Source organism: Salmo trutta, chromosome 26 (assembly GCF_901001165.1).
Source record: "Salmo trutta chromosome 26, fSalTru1.1, whole genome shotgun sequence".
Classification (NCBI taxonomy): domain Eukaryota; kingdom Metazoa; phylum Chordata; class Actinopteri; order Salmoniformes; family Salmonidae; genus Salmo; species Salmo trutta.
Genome location: NC_042982.1, coordinates 45982925 through 46000424, shown reverse-complemented (window position 1 = coordinate 46000424; position 17500 = coordinate 45982925). Strand labels below are relative to the sequence as shown.

Below are 17500 nucleotides of genomic sequence, written 5' to 3'. Positions count from 1 at the left end.
GTGAGACCAGAGAAGTGGACCTACTGGCCCAGTGGTGAGACCAGAGAAGTGGACCTACTGGCCCAGTAGTGAGACCAGAGAAGTGGACCTACTGGCCCAGTGGTGAGACCAGAGAAGTGGACCTACTGGCTCAGTGGTGAGACCAGAGAAGTGGACCTACTGGCCCAGTGGTGAGACCAGAGAAGTGGACCTACTGGCCCAGTGGTGAGACCAGAGAAGTGGACCTACTGGCCCACTAGTGAGACCAGAGAAGTGGACCTACTGGCTCATTGACTAGTGTTTCTGGCTTCAACCCTGTAATTGACAGGAGAGAGATATGTGTGTCTCAAATGACACCGTACCCCTTTATAGTGCAGATAACAGCAGAGATCAGACAACCAGCTAGAGTGTTCAGTACTCCCTATGTAACCCCAGAGTGTTCAGTACTCCCTATGTAACCCCAGAGTGTTCAGTACTCCCTATGTAACCCTAGAGTGTTCAGTACTCTGTAACCCTAGAGTGTTCAGTACTCCCTATGTAACCCCAGAGTGTTCAGTACTCCCTATGTAACCCCAGAGTGTTCAGTACTCCCTATGTAACCCCAGAGTGTTCAGTACTCCCTATGTAACCCTAGAGTGTTCAGTACTCCCTATGTAACCCCAGAGTGTTCAGTACTCCCTATGTAACCCCAGAGTGTTCAGTACTCCCTATGTAACCCTAGAGTGTTCAGTACTCCCTATGTAACCCCAGAGTGTTCAGTACTCCCTATGTAACCCTAGAGTGTTCAGTACTCCCTATGTAACCCCAGAGTGTTCAGTACTCCCTATGTAACCCCAGAGTGTTCAGTACTCCCTATGTAACCCTAGAGTGTTCAGTACTCCCTATGTAACCCCAGAGTGTTCAGTACTCCCTATGTAACCCTAGAGTGTTCAGTACTCCCTATGTAACCCCAGAGTGTTCAGTACTCCCTATGTAACCCCAGAGTGTTCAGTACTCCCTATGTAACCCTAGAGTGTTCAGTACTCCCTATGTAACCCTAGAGTGTTCAGTACTCTGTGTGTAACCCCAGAGTGTTCAGTACTCCCTATGTAACCCTAGAGTGTTCAGTACTCTGTAACCCTAGAGTGTTCAGTACTCTGTAACCCCAGAGTGTTCAGTACTCCCTATGTAACCCTAGAGTGTTCAGTACTCTGTGTGTAACCCCAGAGTGTTCAGTACTCCCTATGTAACCCTAGAGTGTTCAGTACTCCCTATGTAACCCCAGAGTGTTCAGTACTCCCTATGTAACCCCAGAGTGTTCAGTACTCTGTAACCCCAGAGTGTTCAGTACTCCCTATGTAACCCCAGAGTGTTCAGTACTCCCTATGTAACCCCAGAGTGTTCAGTACTCCCTATGTAACCCCAGAGTGTTCAGTACTCTGTAACCCCAGAGTGTTCAGTACTCTGTAACCCAGAGTGTTCAGTACTCCCTATGTAACCCTAGAGTGTTCAGTACTCTGTAACCCCAGAGTGTTCAGTACTCCCTATGTAACCCTAGAGTGTTCAGTACTCCCTATGTAACCCCAGAGTGTTCAGTACTCCCTATGTAACCCTAGAGTGTTCACTACTCCCTATGTAACCCTAGAGTGTTCACTACTCCCTATGTAACCCCAGAGTGTTCAGTACTCTGTGTGTAACCCCAGAGTGTTCAGTACTATGTAACCCTAGAGTGTTCAGTACTCTGTAACCCCAGAGTGTTCAGTACTCTGTAACCCTAGAGTGTTCAGTACTCCCTATGTAACCCCAGAGTGTTCAGTACTCCCTATGTAACCCTAGAGTGTTCAGTACTCCCTATGTAACCCCAGAGTGTTCAGTACTCCCTATGTAACCCTAGAGTGTTCAGTACTCCCTATGTAACCCCAGAGTGTTCAGTACTCTGTAACCCCAGAGTGTTCAGTACTCTGTAACCCAGAGTGTTCAGTACTCCCTATGTAACCCTAGAGTGTTCAGTACTCTGTAACCCCAGAGTGTTCAGTACTCTGTAACCCAGAGTGTTCAGTACTCCCTATGTAACCCTAGAGTGTTCAGTACTCTGTAACCCCAGAGTGTTCAGTACTCCCTATGTAACCCTAGAGTGTTCAGTACTCCCTATGTAACCCTAGAGTGTTCAGTACTCTGTAACACCAGAGTGTTCAGTACTCCCTATGTAACCCCAGAGTGTTCAGTACTCCCTATGTAACCCTAGAGTGTTCACTACTCCCTATGTAACCCTAGTGTTGAGTACGAGTGTTGATTAATCATTATCACCCCAGAATCTCAATCTCCACGAGTCTTCATTTATCTGAAGGATATGATTTCTCTCCCACTCTCCTTTTCCATGTGGGATATTTGATATCAGCCGTGGAAGTGCTGAGGGAACCATAGAACTGTTCCCTGTTAATCTTATTTATTAACCTGTGCTATGTTAGTTATTACAGCAGGCAACAAAACACTGTCTGTGTCCCAAATAGCACCCTATTCTCTAAATAGTGCACTACTTTTGACCAGAGCTCTACAGGCCCTGGTGAAAAGTATTGCACTAAGTAGGGAATAGGGTGCTATTTGGGACACAGGTAAACGTCCTCAACACCAAGTAGTACTCTGCTCTCCCATCTGTATTCACCACCACAGATAAACGTCCTCATCCCCAGTCTCCCATCTGTATTCACCACCGCCGCAGATAAACATCCTCATCCCGTCTCCCATCTGTATTCACAGCAGCAGATAAACATCCTCATCCCGTCTCCCATCTGTATTCACAGCAGCAGATAAACATCCTCATCCCGTCTCCCATCTGTATTCACCACCGCCGCAGATAAACGTCCTCATCCCGTCTCCCATCTGTATTCACAGCAGCAGATAAACGACCTCATCCCGTCTCCCATCTGTATTCACCACCGCAGATAAACATCCTCATCCCCAGTCTCCCATCTGTATTCACAGCAGCAGATAATCGTCCTCATTCTCAGTAATGTACCATTCATTCCCTCTAACGTTGTGGAGGACTGACTGACTGACAAGCTGAGAGATGTTTTAGTTATTCCATGCTGATGGGCTCCAACCTGCCACTCGGGGACCAATGAGGTCGTCCGACCACTCCTGTTCTCTCTGTTCATGACGAACCCACTGATTTGCAAAGCGGGGAAACTAACGTTGTGACTCTGTGTGTGTGTGTGTGTGCACGTGTGTGTGTGTGCATGCGTGTGTGTGTGTGTGCATGTGTGTGTGTGTTTGTGCATGCGTGTGTGTGTGTGTGCACACGTGTGTGTGTGTGCACGCGTGTGTGTGTGTGCGTGTGTGCATGTGTGTGTGTTTGTGCATGCGTGTGTGTGTGCGTGTGCGTGTGTGTGAATCACTCTGCGCTCATATTTCATAGACTGTAATGTAATGAGATTACATTTATATCCCTAATCTCTTAAGATAATAAACTCCTGTCTAAAAGTGAAGAAAAAGGTGTGTGATTTCTCACCTTGCTGCAGCGAGTGGAATATTACACACTCACATTCTCTCTGTTTCCCTGCTTGTTTCCTCCAGAAACATCACTGTTATAGAGAGAGGACTGTCTATCCTACCACTGTTATAGAGAGAGGACTGTCTATCCTACCACTGTTATATAGAGAGGACTGTCTATCCTACCACTGTTATAGAGAGAGGACTGTCTATCCTACCACTGTTATGTGTAGAGGACTGTCTATCCTACCACTGTTATAGAGAGGACTGTCTATCCTACCACTGTTATGTGTAGAGGACTGTCTATCCTACCACTCTGATGAAGAGAGGACTGTCTATCCTACCACTGTTATGTGTAGAGGACTGTCTATCCTACCACTGTTATGTTGAGAGGACTGTCTATCCTACCACTGTTATGTGTAGAGGACTGTCTATCCTACCACTGTTATAGAGAGAGGACTGTCTATCCTACCACTGTTATGTTGAGAGGACTGTCTATCCTACCACTGTTATGTGTAGAGGACTGTCTATCCTACCACTGTTATGTTGAGAGGACTGTCTATCCTACCACTGTTATAGAGAGAGGACTGTCTATCCTACCACTGTTATGTTGAGAGGACTGTCTATCCTACCACTGTTATGTGTAGAGGACTGTCTATCCTACCACTCTGATGAAGAGAGGACTGTCTATCCTACCACTGTTATGTTGAGAGGACTGTCTATCCTACCACTGTTATGTGTAGAGGACTGTCTATCCTACCACTGTTATGTGTAGAGGACTGTCTATCCTACCACTGTTATGTGTAGAGGACTGTCTATCCTACCACTGTTATGTTGAGAGGACTGTCTATCCTACCACTGTTATGTGTAGAGGACTGTCTATCCTACCACTGTTATGTTGAGAGGACTGTCTATCCTACCACTGTTATAGAGAGAGGACTGTCTATCCTACCACTGTTATAGAGAGAGGACTGTCTATCCTACCACTGTTATAGAGAGAGGACTGTCTATCCTACCACTGTTATAGAGAGAGGACTGTCTATCCTACCACTGTTATGTGTAGAGGACTGTCTATCCTACCACTGTTATATAGAGAGGACTGTCTATCCTACCACTGTTATATAGAGAGGACTGTCTATCCTACCACTGTTATGTGTAGAGGACTGTCTATCCTACCACTGTTATGTGTAGAGGACTGTCTATCCTACCACTGTTATGTGTAGAGGACTGTCTATCCTACCACTGTTATAGAGAGAGGACTGTCTATCCTACCACTGTTATATAGAGAGGACTGTCTATCCTACCACTGTAATGTTGAGAGGACTGTCTATCCTACCACTGTTATATAGAGAGGACTGTCTATCCTACCACTGTTATAGAGAGGACTGTCTATCCTACCACTGTTATAGAGAGGACTGTCTATCCTACCACTGTTATATAGAGAGGACTGTCTATCCTACCACTGTAATGTGTAGAGGACTGTCTATCCTACCACTGTTATGTGTAGAGGAGTGTCTATCCTACCACTGTTATATAGAGAGGACTGTCTATCCTACCACTGTTATGTGTAGAGGACTGTCTATCCTACCACTGTTATAGAGAGAGGACTGTCTATCCTACCACTGTTATGTGTAGAGGACTGTCGATCCTACCACTGTTATGTGTAGAGGACTGTCTATCCTACCACTGTTATGTGTAGAGGACTGTCTTTCCTACCACTGTTATAGAGAGAGGACTGTCTATCCTACCACTGTTATAGAGAGAGGACTGTCTATCCTACCACTGTTATGTGTAGAGGACTGTCTATCCTACCACTGCTATAGAGAGAGGACTGTCTATCCTACCACTGTTATAGAGAGAGGACTGTCTATCCTACCACTGTTATGTGTAGAGGACTGTCTATCCTACCACTGTTATGTGTAGAGGACTGTCTATCCTACCACTGTTATGTGTAGAGGACTGTCTATCCTACCACTGTAATGTCCTCCTGTCTGACCTGCCTTACTAAGGACTATTCTGTTCTACCGTCTCTTCTGTCCTCAGGTATGACAGCTATGGCCGTCTGACCAATGTGACCTATCCTACTGGCCGGGTTAGTAGCTACCGTACCGACACAGACAGCTCCGTCAGCGTTCAGGCAGAGGGCTCCAGCAAGGAGGGCATTACCATCACCACCAACCTGTCTGCCTCGGGAACCTTCTACATGCTCATGCAAGGTGAGTTAACCGTTTCTGTTTAATTAAACTTTATTGGAATGAAAATGAAAACGTTGTACTGAAGAAACGGGGATGTGTTGTCTCAGCTATAAGAGTTTACGGTCACAATTTACTGTGAGAGAGGGGGGAAACAAAATGGAGGAATATTCTGTACTCTCCATCAATATATTTCAATGATAGTCATTTGTCAAATTTGTTTTGTTAACAGAATAGTTCTTTATACACAGCTAGGCTTACAGTATTACATGTTCCTGACCATGTGACCAAAAGTAGGAAATGACTTAGACTGCACTATTTCTTTACTTTGATGTGTCTTCAGTTCAGGATGATGAGGATGATGATGATGATGAGGATGAGGATGTGTCTTCAGTACATGATGATGATGATGATGAGGATGATGATGATGATGAGAATGAGGATGATGATGATGAGGATGAGGATGTGTCTTCAGTTCAGGATGATGATGATGATGAGGATGAGGATGATGATGAGGATGAGGATGATGAGGATGATGATGATGATGATGATGAGGATGATGATGAGGATGAGGATGAGGATGATGATGAGGATGAGGATGTGTCTTCAGTACAGGTTGATGATGATGATGAGGATGAGGATGATGATGATGATGAGGATGAGGATGTGTCTTCAGTACAGGTTGATGATGATGATGAGGATGAGGATGATGATGAGGATGATGATGAGGATGTGTCTTCGGTACAGGATGATGATGATGATGAGGATGAGGATGATGATGAGGATGAGGATGTGTCTTCAGTACAGGATGATGATGATGATGAGGATGAGGATGATGATGATGATGAGGATGATGATGAGGATGATGATGAGGATGTGTCTTCAGTACAGGATGATGATGATGATGAGGATGATGATGATGATGAGAATGAGGATGATAATGATGAGGATGAGGATGTGTCTTCGGTACAGGATGATGATGATGATGAGGATGAGGATGTGTCTTCGGTACAGGTTGATGATGATGATGAGGATGTGTCTTCGGTACAGGTTGATTTAGGATCCTGTTGTTGATTTATCATTATGTTTAGATCAGGGATGGACATCTGTCAGCCCAACTTTTATAGGACCACAGATAATTGTTCCAGTCTTCAGGAACTCAGTTGGGGTCTCATCCTGGATGTATTGTGGTAGAGCATCATCCGGTTTTATCTCTTGTTATGTCAGTCACTGTCAGTCACTGTCAGTCACTCATGTTTTAGATTGGTAGTTAGTCTAGCCAGCTATCTAAACTTGTAGTAATCTCTCCGCCCCATTGCAAAATGTGTAGAATTGCATGAAATTAGTAATACAATTGCAAAATATTTTCCCCTCCCCATGTCAAAATGTGTAGCATTGCAGTAAACTTGCTTATAAAACTGCAACGTTTTGATGAGTTCAGTTTTTGCGGCCCCCAACCCTCATCAAAGTTGCTCATCCCTGGCTTGAATAAATCAATAGATTTGTTGTTCCTGCTCTCAGCTTGGCTCCTATTCTGAGCAGACCTCCCACTCACACGTATGAAAGCAGCAAAATATAGATTTTACGTCTCCAAACTTTAGCCATAAACACAGTTTTGTCAGCCAAGAAGAGAAAGCTTGTGTTTAGGAAATCCAATCAGTCAGAACTGGACAGAAGGTGTGGCTGAGGTCAAGAACTCTAATGTTTATCGGTGTGCGTTCCAAACAGCACCCTAATCCCTATTGGCCTTGGTCAGGGGATAAAGTAGGGATATATAGGAAACAGGGTGTCATTTGAGACTTAACCTTGCGTACTGTGGCGTTTTAATGTCGTATTTTGCGGCTGACCAAGGGGCGTATTGATTACCGATTGATAGCTTTGAACTCTCCAGCCTCGTTTCACGTTCTGAGAGACTGTAAAGATTTTTCCACCGCAAATGTTTGATTTAAAAATACTCTCCCTACACACACACACACACACACACACACACACACACACACACACACACACACACACACACACACACACACACACACACACACACACATCGATACCAAAGCTCCCAGAGAGTGCTGTGTTAAAGAAGAGATGACAACCCCGAGGTCGCCGCGTGGACAGGTCAACAACCGCTGTTACTTTTTTGTTGTTGTAATTTGACCCTCATTTTCTTCCCAATATCGTGATATCCAATTGCGATCCAGTTTCGATCTTGTCTCGTCGCTGCAACTCCCCAACGGGCTCGGGAGAGGCGAAGGTTGAGTCATGCGTCCTCTGAAACGTGACCCGCCAAACCGCGCTTCTTAACACCCGCCCGCTTAACCCGGAATCCAGCTGCACCACCGTATCGGAGGAAACACAGATATACATCTGGAGTGGTCCACACACATCTCAGACCTCTTATCACATCTCTACTGTCTGTTGTTGACCTCTCATCACATCTCTACTGTGTGTTGTTGACTGGTCAGCAACTGCTTAGTTGAGATGACCTTGCGTTGGCCATCTGCTGAGAGAGGAGACAGGAGACGAGGCACTGAGCCAGCAGTTGTCATCTTAATGAATTCACTATTGTCCGCTTTGAAAATTGAAAACAGGGTAATCACACACACACACACAGTGCTGACTTTGTTGCATTCTTAGTTATCTATTTATTGTGTGTGTGTGTGTGTGTGTGTGTGTGTGTGTGTGTGTGTGTGTGTGTGTGTGTGTGTGTGTGTGTGTGTGTGTGTGTGTGTGTGTGGTGCTTGTGGAGATGTGTGCGATCACGTGTTATTCTGAGCCCTCAACTGGTTTTACCCAGCTTCCCCAAAACAGAGTAGACAGCTAACAAGATGAGTGTGAATAAAAAGAGGAAATATTTAGTGTTGCATTATGTTAGATAAAATCTCCCTGGCTGGCGAGGGAAGGCTCAGAACTCAGCTGTGATCTCTATTCCGCTGTTTAGCCGTGTTTTGATTGGATTACCAATGCCGGTGTTCAACATTCCTTCCTGTAAGCATCAGAACGGCGGCGGATTCCTGATTTCTCCAACGGAATATTCAGCATGCATTAGATGATGCTGTGAAGCACCTACTCCCACACTACCTTAACTTCCTGCAGCCTAGCTGGCAGAGGGAGGGAGGGAGGGAGGGAGGGAGGGAGGGAGGGAGGGACGGACGGACGGACGGAGGGAGGGAGGGAGGGAGGGAGGGAGGGAGGGAGGGAGGGAGGGAGGGACGGACGGACGGACGGACAGTGAGTGAGTGAGTGAGTGAGTGAGTGAGTGAGTGAGTGAGTGAGTGAGTGAGTGAGTGAGTGAGTGAGTGAGTGAGTGAGTGAGTGAGTGACAGACAGACAGACAGACAGACAGACAGACAGACAGACAGACAGACAGACAGACAGACAGACAGACAGACAGACAGACAGCAATTTCAATACAAATAAAAAACAGAAATAACTTATTTACTTACAGTATCTCACAAAAGTGAGTATACCCCTCACATTTTTGTAAATATTTGAGTATATCTTTTCATGTGACAACACTGAAGAAATGACACTTTGCTACAATGTAAGCAGTGAGTGTACAGCTTGTATAACAGTGTAAATTTGCTGTCCCCTCAAAATAACTCAACACACAGCCAATAATTTGGATATTTTCACTTAGGGGTGTAACTCACTTTTGTTGCCAGCGGTGTGTTGTGTTATTTTGAGGGGACAGCAAATTTACACTGTTATACAAGCTGTACACTCACTACTTTACATTGTAGCAAAGTGTCATTTCTTCAGTGTTGTCACATGAAAAGATATACTCAAATATTTACAAAAATGTGAGGGGTGTACTCACTTTTGTGAGATACTGTAAGTATTCAGACCCTTTGATATGAGACTCACAATTGAGCTCAGGTCCATCTACAACTTGATTGGAGTCCACCTGTGGTAAATTCAATTGATTGGACATGATTTGGAAAGGCACACACCTGTCTATATAAGGTCCCATGGTTGAAAGTACATGTCAGAGCAACAACCAAGCCATGAGGTCGAAGGAATTGTCCGTAGAGCTCAGAGACAGGATTGTGTCGAGGCACAGATCTGCTGAAGGGTACCAAAAAAATGTCTGCAGCATTGAAGGTCCCCAAGAACACATTGTCCTCCATCACTCTTAAATGGAAGAAGTTTGGAACCATCAAGACTCTTCCTAGAGCTGGCCGCCCGGCCAAACTGAGCAATTGGGAGAGAAGGGCCTTGGTCTGGGAGGTGACCAAGAACCCGATGGTCACTCTGACAAAACTCCAGAGTTCCTCTGTGGAGATGGGAGAACCTTCCAGAAGGACAACCATCTCCGCAGCACTCCACCAATCAGGCCTTTATGGTAGAGTGGCCAGACGGAAGCCACTCCTCAGTAAAAGGCACATGACAGCCCGCTTGGAGTTTGCCAAAAGGCACCTAAAGACTGTCAGACCATGAGTAACAAGATTCTCTGGTCTGATGAAACCAAGATTGAACTATTTGGCCTGAATGCAAAGCGTCACGTCTGGAGGAAACCTGGCACCATCCCTATGGTGAAGCATGGTGGTGGTAGCATCATGATGTGGGGATGTTTATCAGAGGCAGGGACTGGGAGACTAGTCAGGATCGAGGGAAAGATGAACATAGCAAAGTACAGAAAGATCCTCGATGAAAACCTGCTCCAGAGCGCTCAGGACCGGGGCAAAGGTTCACCTTCCAACAGGACAACGACCCTAAGCACACAGCCAAGGCAACGCAGGAGTGGCTTCGGGACAAGTCTCTGAATGTCCTTGAGTGGCCCAGCCAGAGCCCAGACTTGAACCCGATCAAACATCTCTGGAGAGACCTGAAAATAGCTGTGCGGCGACGCTCCCCATCCAACCTGACAGAGCTTGAGAGGATCTGCAGAGAAAAATGGGAGAAACTCCCCAAATACAGGTGTGCCAAGCTTGTATCGTCGTACCCAAGAAGACTAAAGGCTGTAATCACTGCCAAAGGTGCTTCAACAAAGTAAATCAAATCAAATCAAATCAAATCAAATTTATTTATATAGCCCTTCGTACATCAGCTGAAATCTCAAAGTGCTGTACAGAAACCCAGCCTAAAACCCCAAACAGCAAGCAATGCATGTGAAAGAAGCACGGTGGCTGGGAAAAACTCCCTAGGAAAAACTCCTGAGAAAGGCCAAAAACCTAGGAAGAAACCTAGAGAGGAACCAGGCTATGAGGGGTGGCCAGTCCTCTTCTGGCTGTGCCGGGTGGATATTATAACAGAACATGGTCAAGATGTTAAAATGTTCGTAAATGACCAGCATGGTCAAATAATAATAATCATAGTAATTGTCGAGGGTGCAACAAGCACGTCCGGTGAACAGGTCAGGGTTCCGTAGCTGCAGGCAGAACAGTTGAAACTGGAGCAGCAGCATGGCCAGGTGGACTGGGGACAGCAAGGAGTCATCATGCCAGGTAGTCCTAGGGCTCAGGTCCTCCGAGAGAAAGAAAGAAAGAAAGAGAGAATTAGAGAGAGCATATTTACATTCACACAGGACACCGGATAAGACAAGAGAATACTCCAGATGTAACAGACTGACCCTAGCCCCCCGACACATAAACTACTGCAGCATAAATACTGGAGGCTGAGACAGGAGGGATCAGAAGACACTGTGGCCCCATCCGATGATACCCCCGGACAGGGCCAAACAGGCAGGATATAACCCCACCCACTTTGCCAAAGCACAGCCCCCACACCACTAGAGGGATATCTACAACCACCAACTTACCGTCCGAAGACAAGGCCGAGTATAGCCCACAAAGATGTCCGCCACGGCACAACCCAAGGGGGGGGCGCCAACCCAGACAGGAAGACCACGTCAGTGGTTCAACCTACTCAAGTGACGCACCCCTCCCATGGACGGCATGGAAGAACACCAGTAAGTCAGTGACTCAGCCCCTGTAAAAGGGTTAGAGGCAGAGAATCCCAGTGGGAAGAGGGGAACCGACAAGGCAGAGACAGCAAGGGCGGTTCGTTGCTCCAGCCTTTCCGTTCACCTTCACACTCCTGGGCCAGACTATACTTAATCATAGGACCTACTGAAGAGATAAGTCTTCAGTAAAGACTTAAAGGTTGAGACTGAGTCTGCGTCTCTCACATGGGTAGGCAGACCATTCCATAAAAATGGAGCTCTATAGGAGAAAGCCCTACCTCCAGCCGTTTGCTTAGAAATTCTAGGGACAATTAGGAGGCCTGCGTCTTGTGACCGTAGCGTACGTGTAGGTATGTACGGCAGGACCAAATCGGAAAGATAGGTAGGAGCAAGCCCATGTAATGCTTTGTAGGTTAGCAGTAAAACCTTGAAATCAGCCCTTGCCTTAACAGGAAGCCAGTGTAGGGAAGCTAGCACTGGAGTAATATGATCAAATTTTTTGGTTCTAGTCAGGATTCTAGCAGCCGTATTTAGCACTAACTGAAGTTTGTTTAGTGCTTTATCCGGGTAGCCGGAAAGTAGAGCATTGCAGTAGTCGAGCCTAGAAGTAACAAAAGCATGGATTAATTTTTCTGCGTCATTTTTGGACAGAAAGTTTCTGATTTTTGCAATGTTACGTAGATGGAAAAAAGCTGTCCTTGAAGCAGTCTTGATATGTTCTTCAAAAGAGAGATCAGGGTCCAGAGTAACGCCGAGGTCCTTCACAGTTTTATTTGAGACGACTGTACAACCATCCAGATTAATTGTCAGATTCAACAGAAGATCTCTTTGTTTCTTGGGACCTAGGACAAGCATCTCTGTTTTGTCCGAGTTTAAAAGTAGAAAATTTGCAGCCATCCACTTCCTTATGTCTGAAACACAGGCTTCTAGCGAGAGCAATTTTGGGGCTTCACCATGTTTCATTGAAATGTACAGCTGTGTGTCGTCCGCATAGCAGTGAAATTTAACATTATGTTTTCGAATGACATCCCCAAGAGGTAAAATATATAGTGAAAACAATAGTGGTCCTAGAACGGAACCTTGAGGAACACCGAAATTTACAATTGATTTGTCAGAGGACGAACCATTCACAGAGACAAACTGATATCTTTCCGACAGATAAGATCTAAACCAGGCCAGAACTTGTCCATGTAGACCAATTTGGGTTTCCAATCTCTCCAAAAGAATGTGGTGATCGATGGTATCAAAAGCGGCACTAAGATCTAGGAGCATGAGGACAGATGCAGAGCCTCGGTCTGACGTCATTAAAAGGTCATTTACCACCTTCACAAGTGCAGTCTCAGTGCTATGATGGGGTCTAAAACCAGACTGAAGCGTTTCGTATACATTGTTTGTCTTCAGGAAGGCAGTGAGTTGCTGCGCAACAACTTTTTCTAAAATTTTTGAGAGGAATGGAAGATTCGATATAGGCCGATAGTTTTTTATAATTTCTGGGTCAAGATTCGGCTTTTTCAAGAGAGGCTTTATTACTGCCACTTTTAGTGAGCTTGGTACACATCCGGTGGATAGAGAGCCGTTTATTATGTTCAACATAGGAGGGCCAAGCACAGGAAGCAGCTCTTTCAGTAGTTTAGTTGGAATAGGGTCCAGTATGCAGCTTGAGGGTTTGGAGGCCATGATTATTTTCATCATTGTGTCAAGAGATATAGTACTAAAACACTTTAGTATCTCCCTTGAGCCAAGGTCCTGGCAGAGTTGTGCAGACTCTGGACAATGAAGCCCTGGAGGAATACCCAGATTTAAAGAGGAGTCCGTAATTTGCTTTCTAATGATCATGATCTTTTCCTCAAAAAGTTCATAAATTTATTACTGCTGAAGTGAAAGCCATCCTCCATTTGCGAATGCTGCTTTTTAGTTAGCTTTGCGACAGTGTCAAAAAGAAATTTCGGATTGTTCTTATTTTCCTCAATTAAGTTGGAAAAATAGGATGATCGTGCAGCAGTGAGGGCTCTTCGATACTGCACGGTACTGTCTTTCCAAGCTAGTCGGAAGACTTCCAGTTTAGTGTGGCGCCATTTCCGTTCCAATTTTCTGGAAGCTTGCTTCAGAGCTCGTGTATTTTCTGTATACCAGGGAGCTAGTTTCTTATGACAGATGTTTTTAATTTTTAGGGGTGCAACTGCATCTAGGGTATTGCGCAAGGTTGAATTGAGTTCCTCGGTTAGGTGGTTAACTGATTCTTGTCCTCTGACGTCCTTGGGTAGGCAGAGGGAGTCTGGAAGGGCATCAAGGAATCTTTGGGTTGTCTGAGAATTTATAGCACGACTTTTAATCTTCCTTGGTTGGGGTCTGAGCAGATTATTTGTCGCAATTGTAAACGCAATAAAATGGTGGTCCGATAATCCAGGATTATGAGGAAAAACATTAAGATCCACAACATTTATTCCATGGGACAAAACTAGGTCCAGAGTATGACTGTGGCAGTGAGTAGGTCCAGAGACATGTTGGACAAAACCCACTGAGTCGATGATGGCTCCGAAAGCCTTTTGGAGTGGGTCTGTGGACTTTTCCATGTGAATGTTAAAGTCACCAAAAATTAGAATATTATCTGCTATGACTACAAGATCCGATAGGAATTCAGGGAACTCAGTAAGGAACACTGCATATGGCCCAGGAGGCCTGTAAACAGTAGCTATAAAAAGTGATTGAGTAGGCTGCATAGATTTCATGACTAGAAGCTCAAAAGACGAAAACGTCATTGTTTTTTTTTTTGTAAATTGAAATTTGCTATCGTAAATGTTAGCAACACCTCCGCCTTTGCCGGATGCACGGGGGGTTTGGTCACTAGTGTAACCAGGGGGTGAGGCCTCATTTAACACAGTAAATTCATCAGGCTTAAGCCATGTTTCAGTCAGGCCAATCACATCAAGATTATGATCAGTGATTAGTTCATTGACTATAACTGCCTTGGAAGTGAGGGATCTAACATTAAGTAACCCAATTTTGAGATGTGAAGGATCACAATCTCTTTCAATAATGGCAGGAATGGAGGAGGTCTTTATACTAGTAAGATTACTGAAGCGAACACCGCCATTTTTAATTTTGCCCAACCAAGATCGAGGCACAGACACGGTCTCAATGGGGAAAGCTGAGCTGACTACGCTAACTGTGCTCGTGGCAGACTCCACTAAGCTGGCAGGCTGGCTAACAGCCTGTTGCCTGGCCTGCACCCTATTTCATTGTGGAGCTAGAGGAGTTAGAGCCCTGTCTATGTTCGTAGATAAGATGAGAGCACCCCTCCAGCTAGGATGGAGTCCGTCACTCCTCAGCAGGCCAGGCTTGGTCCTGTTTGTGGGTGAATCCCAGAAAGAGGGCCAGTTATCTACAAATTCTATCTTTTGGGAGGGGCAGAAAACAGTTTTCATCCAGCGATTGAGTTGTGAGACTCTGCTGTAGAGCTCATCACTCCCCCTAACTGGGAGGGGGCCAGAGACAATTACTCGATGCCGACACATCTTTCTAGCTGATTTACACGCTGAAGCTATATTGCGCTTGGTGACCTCTGACTGTTTCATCCTAACATCGTTGGTGCCGACGTGGATAACAATATCTCTATACTCTCTACACTCGCCAGTTTTAGCTTTAGCCAGCACCGTCTTTAGATTAGCCTTAACGTCGGTAGCCCTGCCCCCTGGTAAACAGTGTATGATCGCTGGATGATTAGTTTTAAGTCTAATACTGCGGGTAATGGAGTCGCCAATGACTAGGGTTTTCAATTTGTCAGAGCTAATGGTGGGAGCCGTCGGCGTCTCAGACCCCACAACGGGAGGAGCAGAGACCAGAGAAGTCTCGGCCTCCGACTCCGACTCGCTTAATGGGGAGAACCGGTTGAAAGTTTCTGTCGGCTGAATAAGCGACACCGGTTGAGCATTCCTACAGCGTTTCCCTCCAGAAGCCATGAGAAAGATGTCCGGCTGCGGGGACCGTGCGAGGGGGTTTATACTAACGTTACTATCTGTACTTGCTGGTGGCACAGACGCTGTTTCATCCTTTCCTACACTGAAATTACCCTTGCCTAACGATTGCGTCTGAAGCTGGGCTTGCAGCACAGCTATCCTCGCCGTAAGGCGATCGTTCTCCTGTATATTATGAGTACAACGACTGCAATTAGAAGGCATCATGTTAATGTTACTTAGCTTCGGCTGTTTGAAGTCCTGACGAACCATGTCCAGATAAAACCTCCGGGGTAGGAAAGTTGAATGAAAAAAAAAGTTGAGTGAGGGAAAAAGTAAAAATATACGGTAATGAAAAAGTAAAAACCGTCAGGTAGCAAAGTAAAAACGGCAACAAAAACGCACAACAGCGTAAACAAGTCTGCAAGTTGTGACCGGAAACAGGAAACCGGAAACAGGAAACAAAGTACTGAGTAAAGGGTCTGAATACTTACGTAAATGTGATATTTCAGTTTTTAATTTTTAAACATTAGCAAAAATGTATTGTCATTAATGGGTATTGTGTGTAGATTGATGAGGGGAAATAAACAATTGAATCCATTTTAGAATAAGGCTGTAACGTAACAAAATGTGGAAAAAGTGAAGGAGTCTGAATACTTTCCGGTGGCACTGTATATTCTTCACTAACGTCTCCTCTTAGCCTGAGTGACCTACAGAGGTGTTATAGGACTCTACTTCCTGAGTGACCTACAGAGGTGTTATAGGACTCTACTTCCTGAGTGACCTACAGAGGTGTTGTTGGACTCTACTTCCTGAGTGACCTACAGAGGTGTTATAGGACTCTACTTCCTGAGTGACCTACAGAGGTGTTGTTGGACTCTACTTCCTGAGTGACCTACAGAGGTGTGAATACTGTCTAGGTGGAGTAAGGTGGGAACTTTAGAGAGCTGGGTTCATAGTGTAACCCCTTTCTGAATTGTTTAGACAAAACCAGTTGATTTTGGTCTCCACATCCAGCTCTGTCCTCTGTCCTCTCTCCTCTGTCCTCTCTCCTCTGTCCTCTCTCCTCTGTCCTCTCTTCTCTCCAGACCAAGTGAGGAACAGTTACTACATCGGTCTGGACGGCTCTCTGCGTCTGGTGCTGGCCAACGGTATGGAGGTGTCCCTGCACACGGAGCCCCACCTGCTGGCCGGGACGGTCAACCCCACGGTCAGCAAGAGGAATGTAACCCTGGCCATCGACAACGGTCTGAACCTGGTAGAGTGGCGGCAGCGTAAGGAGCAGGCCCGAGGACAGGTGACCGTGTACGGACGACGACTCAGGGTAAGGACCGTGTTTAGAGTTACTTAATAAAGGTTCTTGTTGGATAGTACTGCATGTGTTCTCCTACCTATATTGGTATCTCTGAGATGAGAAAGGAAACCACAGGTTTCCTGGGTGTGGGAGTCATGTGTCTTAACCAGGGCTGTATCTAGGAGCAAATCAACATTTATTTGTCATGTGCACAGTATACAGCAGGTGTGAACAGTACAGTGAAATGCTATGAAATACGCAGCTCTCTAAATTGACATCAGTCTGTAGTGTGATGGATTCACATTGTGTGTCGGTTTCTTGTATGTATCTGACCTGGCACTGGGGGTCAACGGAGCATGGCTGCAGTGTGATGGATTCACATTGTGTGTCGGTTTCTTGTATGTATCTGACCTGGCACTGGGGGTCAACGGAGCATGGCTGCAGTGGGATGGATTCACATTGTGTGTCGGTTTCTTGTATGTATCTGACCTGGCACTGGGGGTCAACGGAGCATGGCTGCAGTGGGATGGATTCACATTGTGTGTCGGTTTCTTGTATGTATCTGACCTGGCACTGGGGGTCAACGGAGCATGGCTGCAGTGTGATGGATTCACATTGTGTGTCGGTTTCTTGTATGTATCTGACCTGGGTGACTTTGACTCATCCTTACCAGACTGTATCAACCACTCCTTCTCTCCCTCTCTCTCTC

At 45.7% G+C, this 17500-nt stretch overlaps 1 protein-coding gene across 1 annotated transcript in view; it reads left to right on the top strand.

The window, feature by feature from the left end:
- tenm4 (teneurin transmembrane protein 4) overlaps positions 1–17500 on the top strand; it is a gene marked incomplete at its 5' end in the record, with an annotated part of 264411 nt that overhangs the window by 209091 nt on the left and 37820 nt on the right. Inside the window, 2 exon segments of the mRNA XM_029716129.1 lie at positions 5491–5663; positions 16586–16821. Of these exon segments, the coding sequence (XP_029571989.1) occupies positions 5491–5663; positions 16586–16821 (409 nt within the window).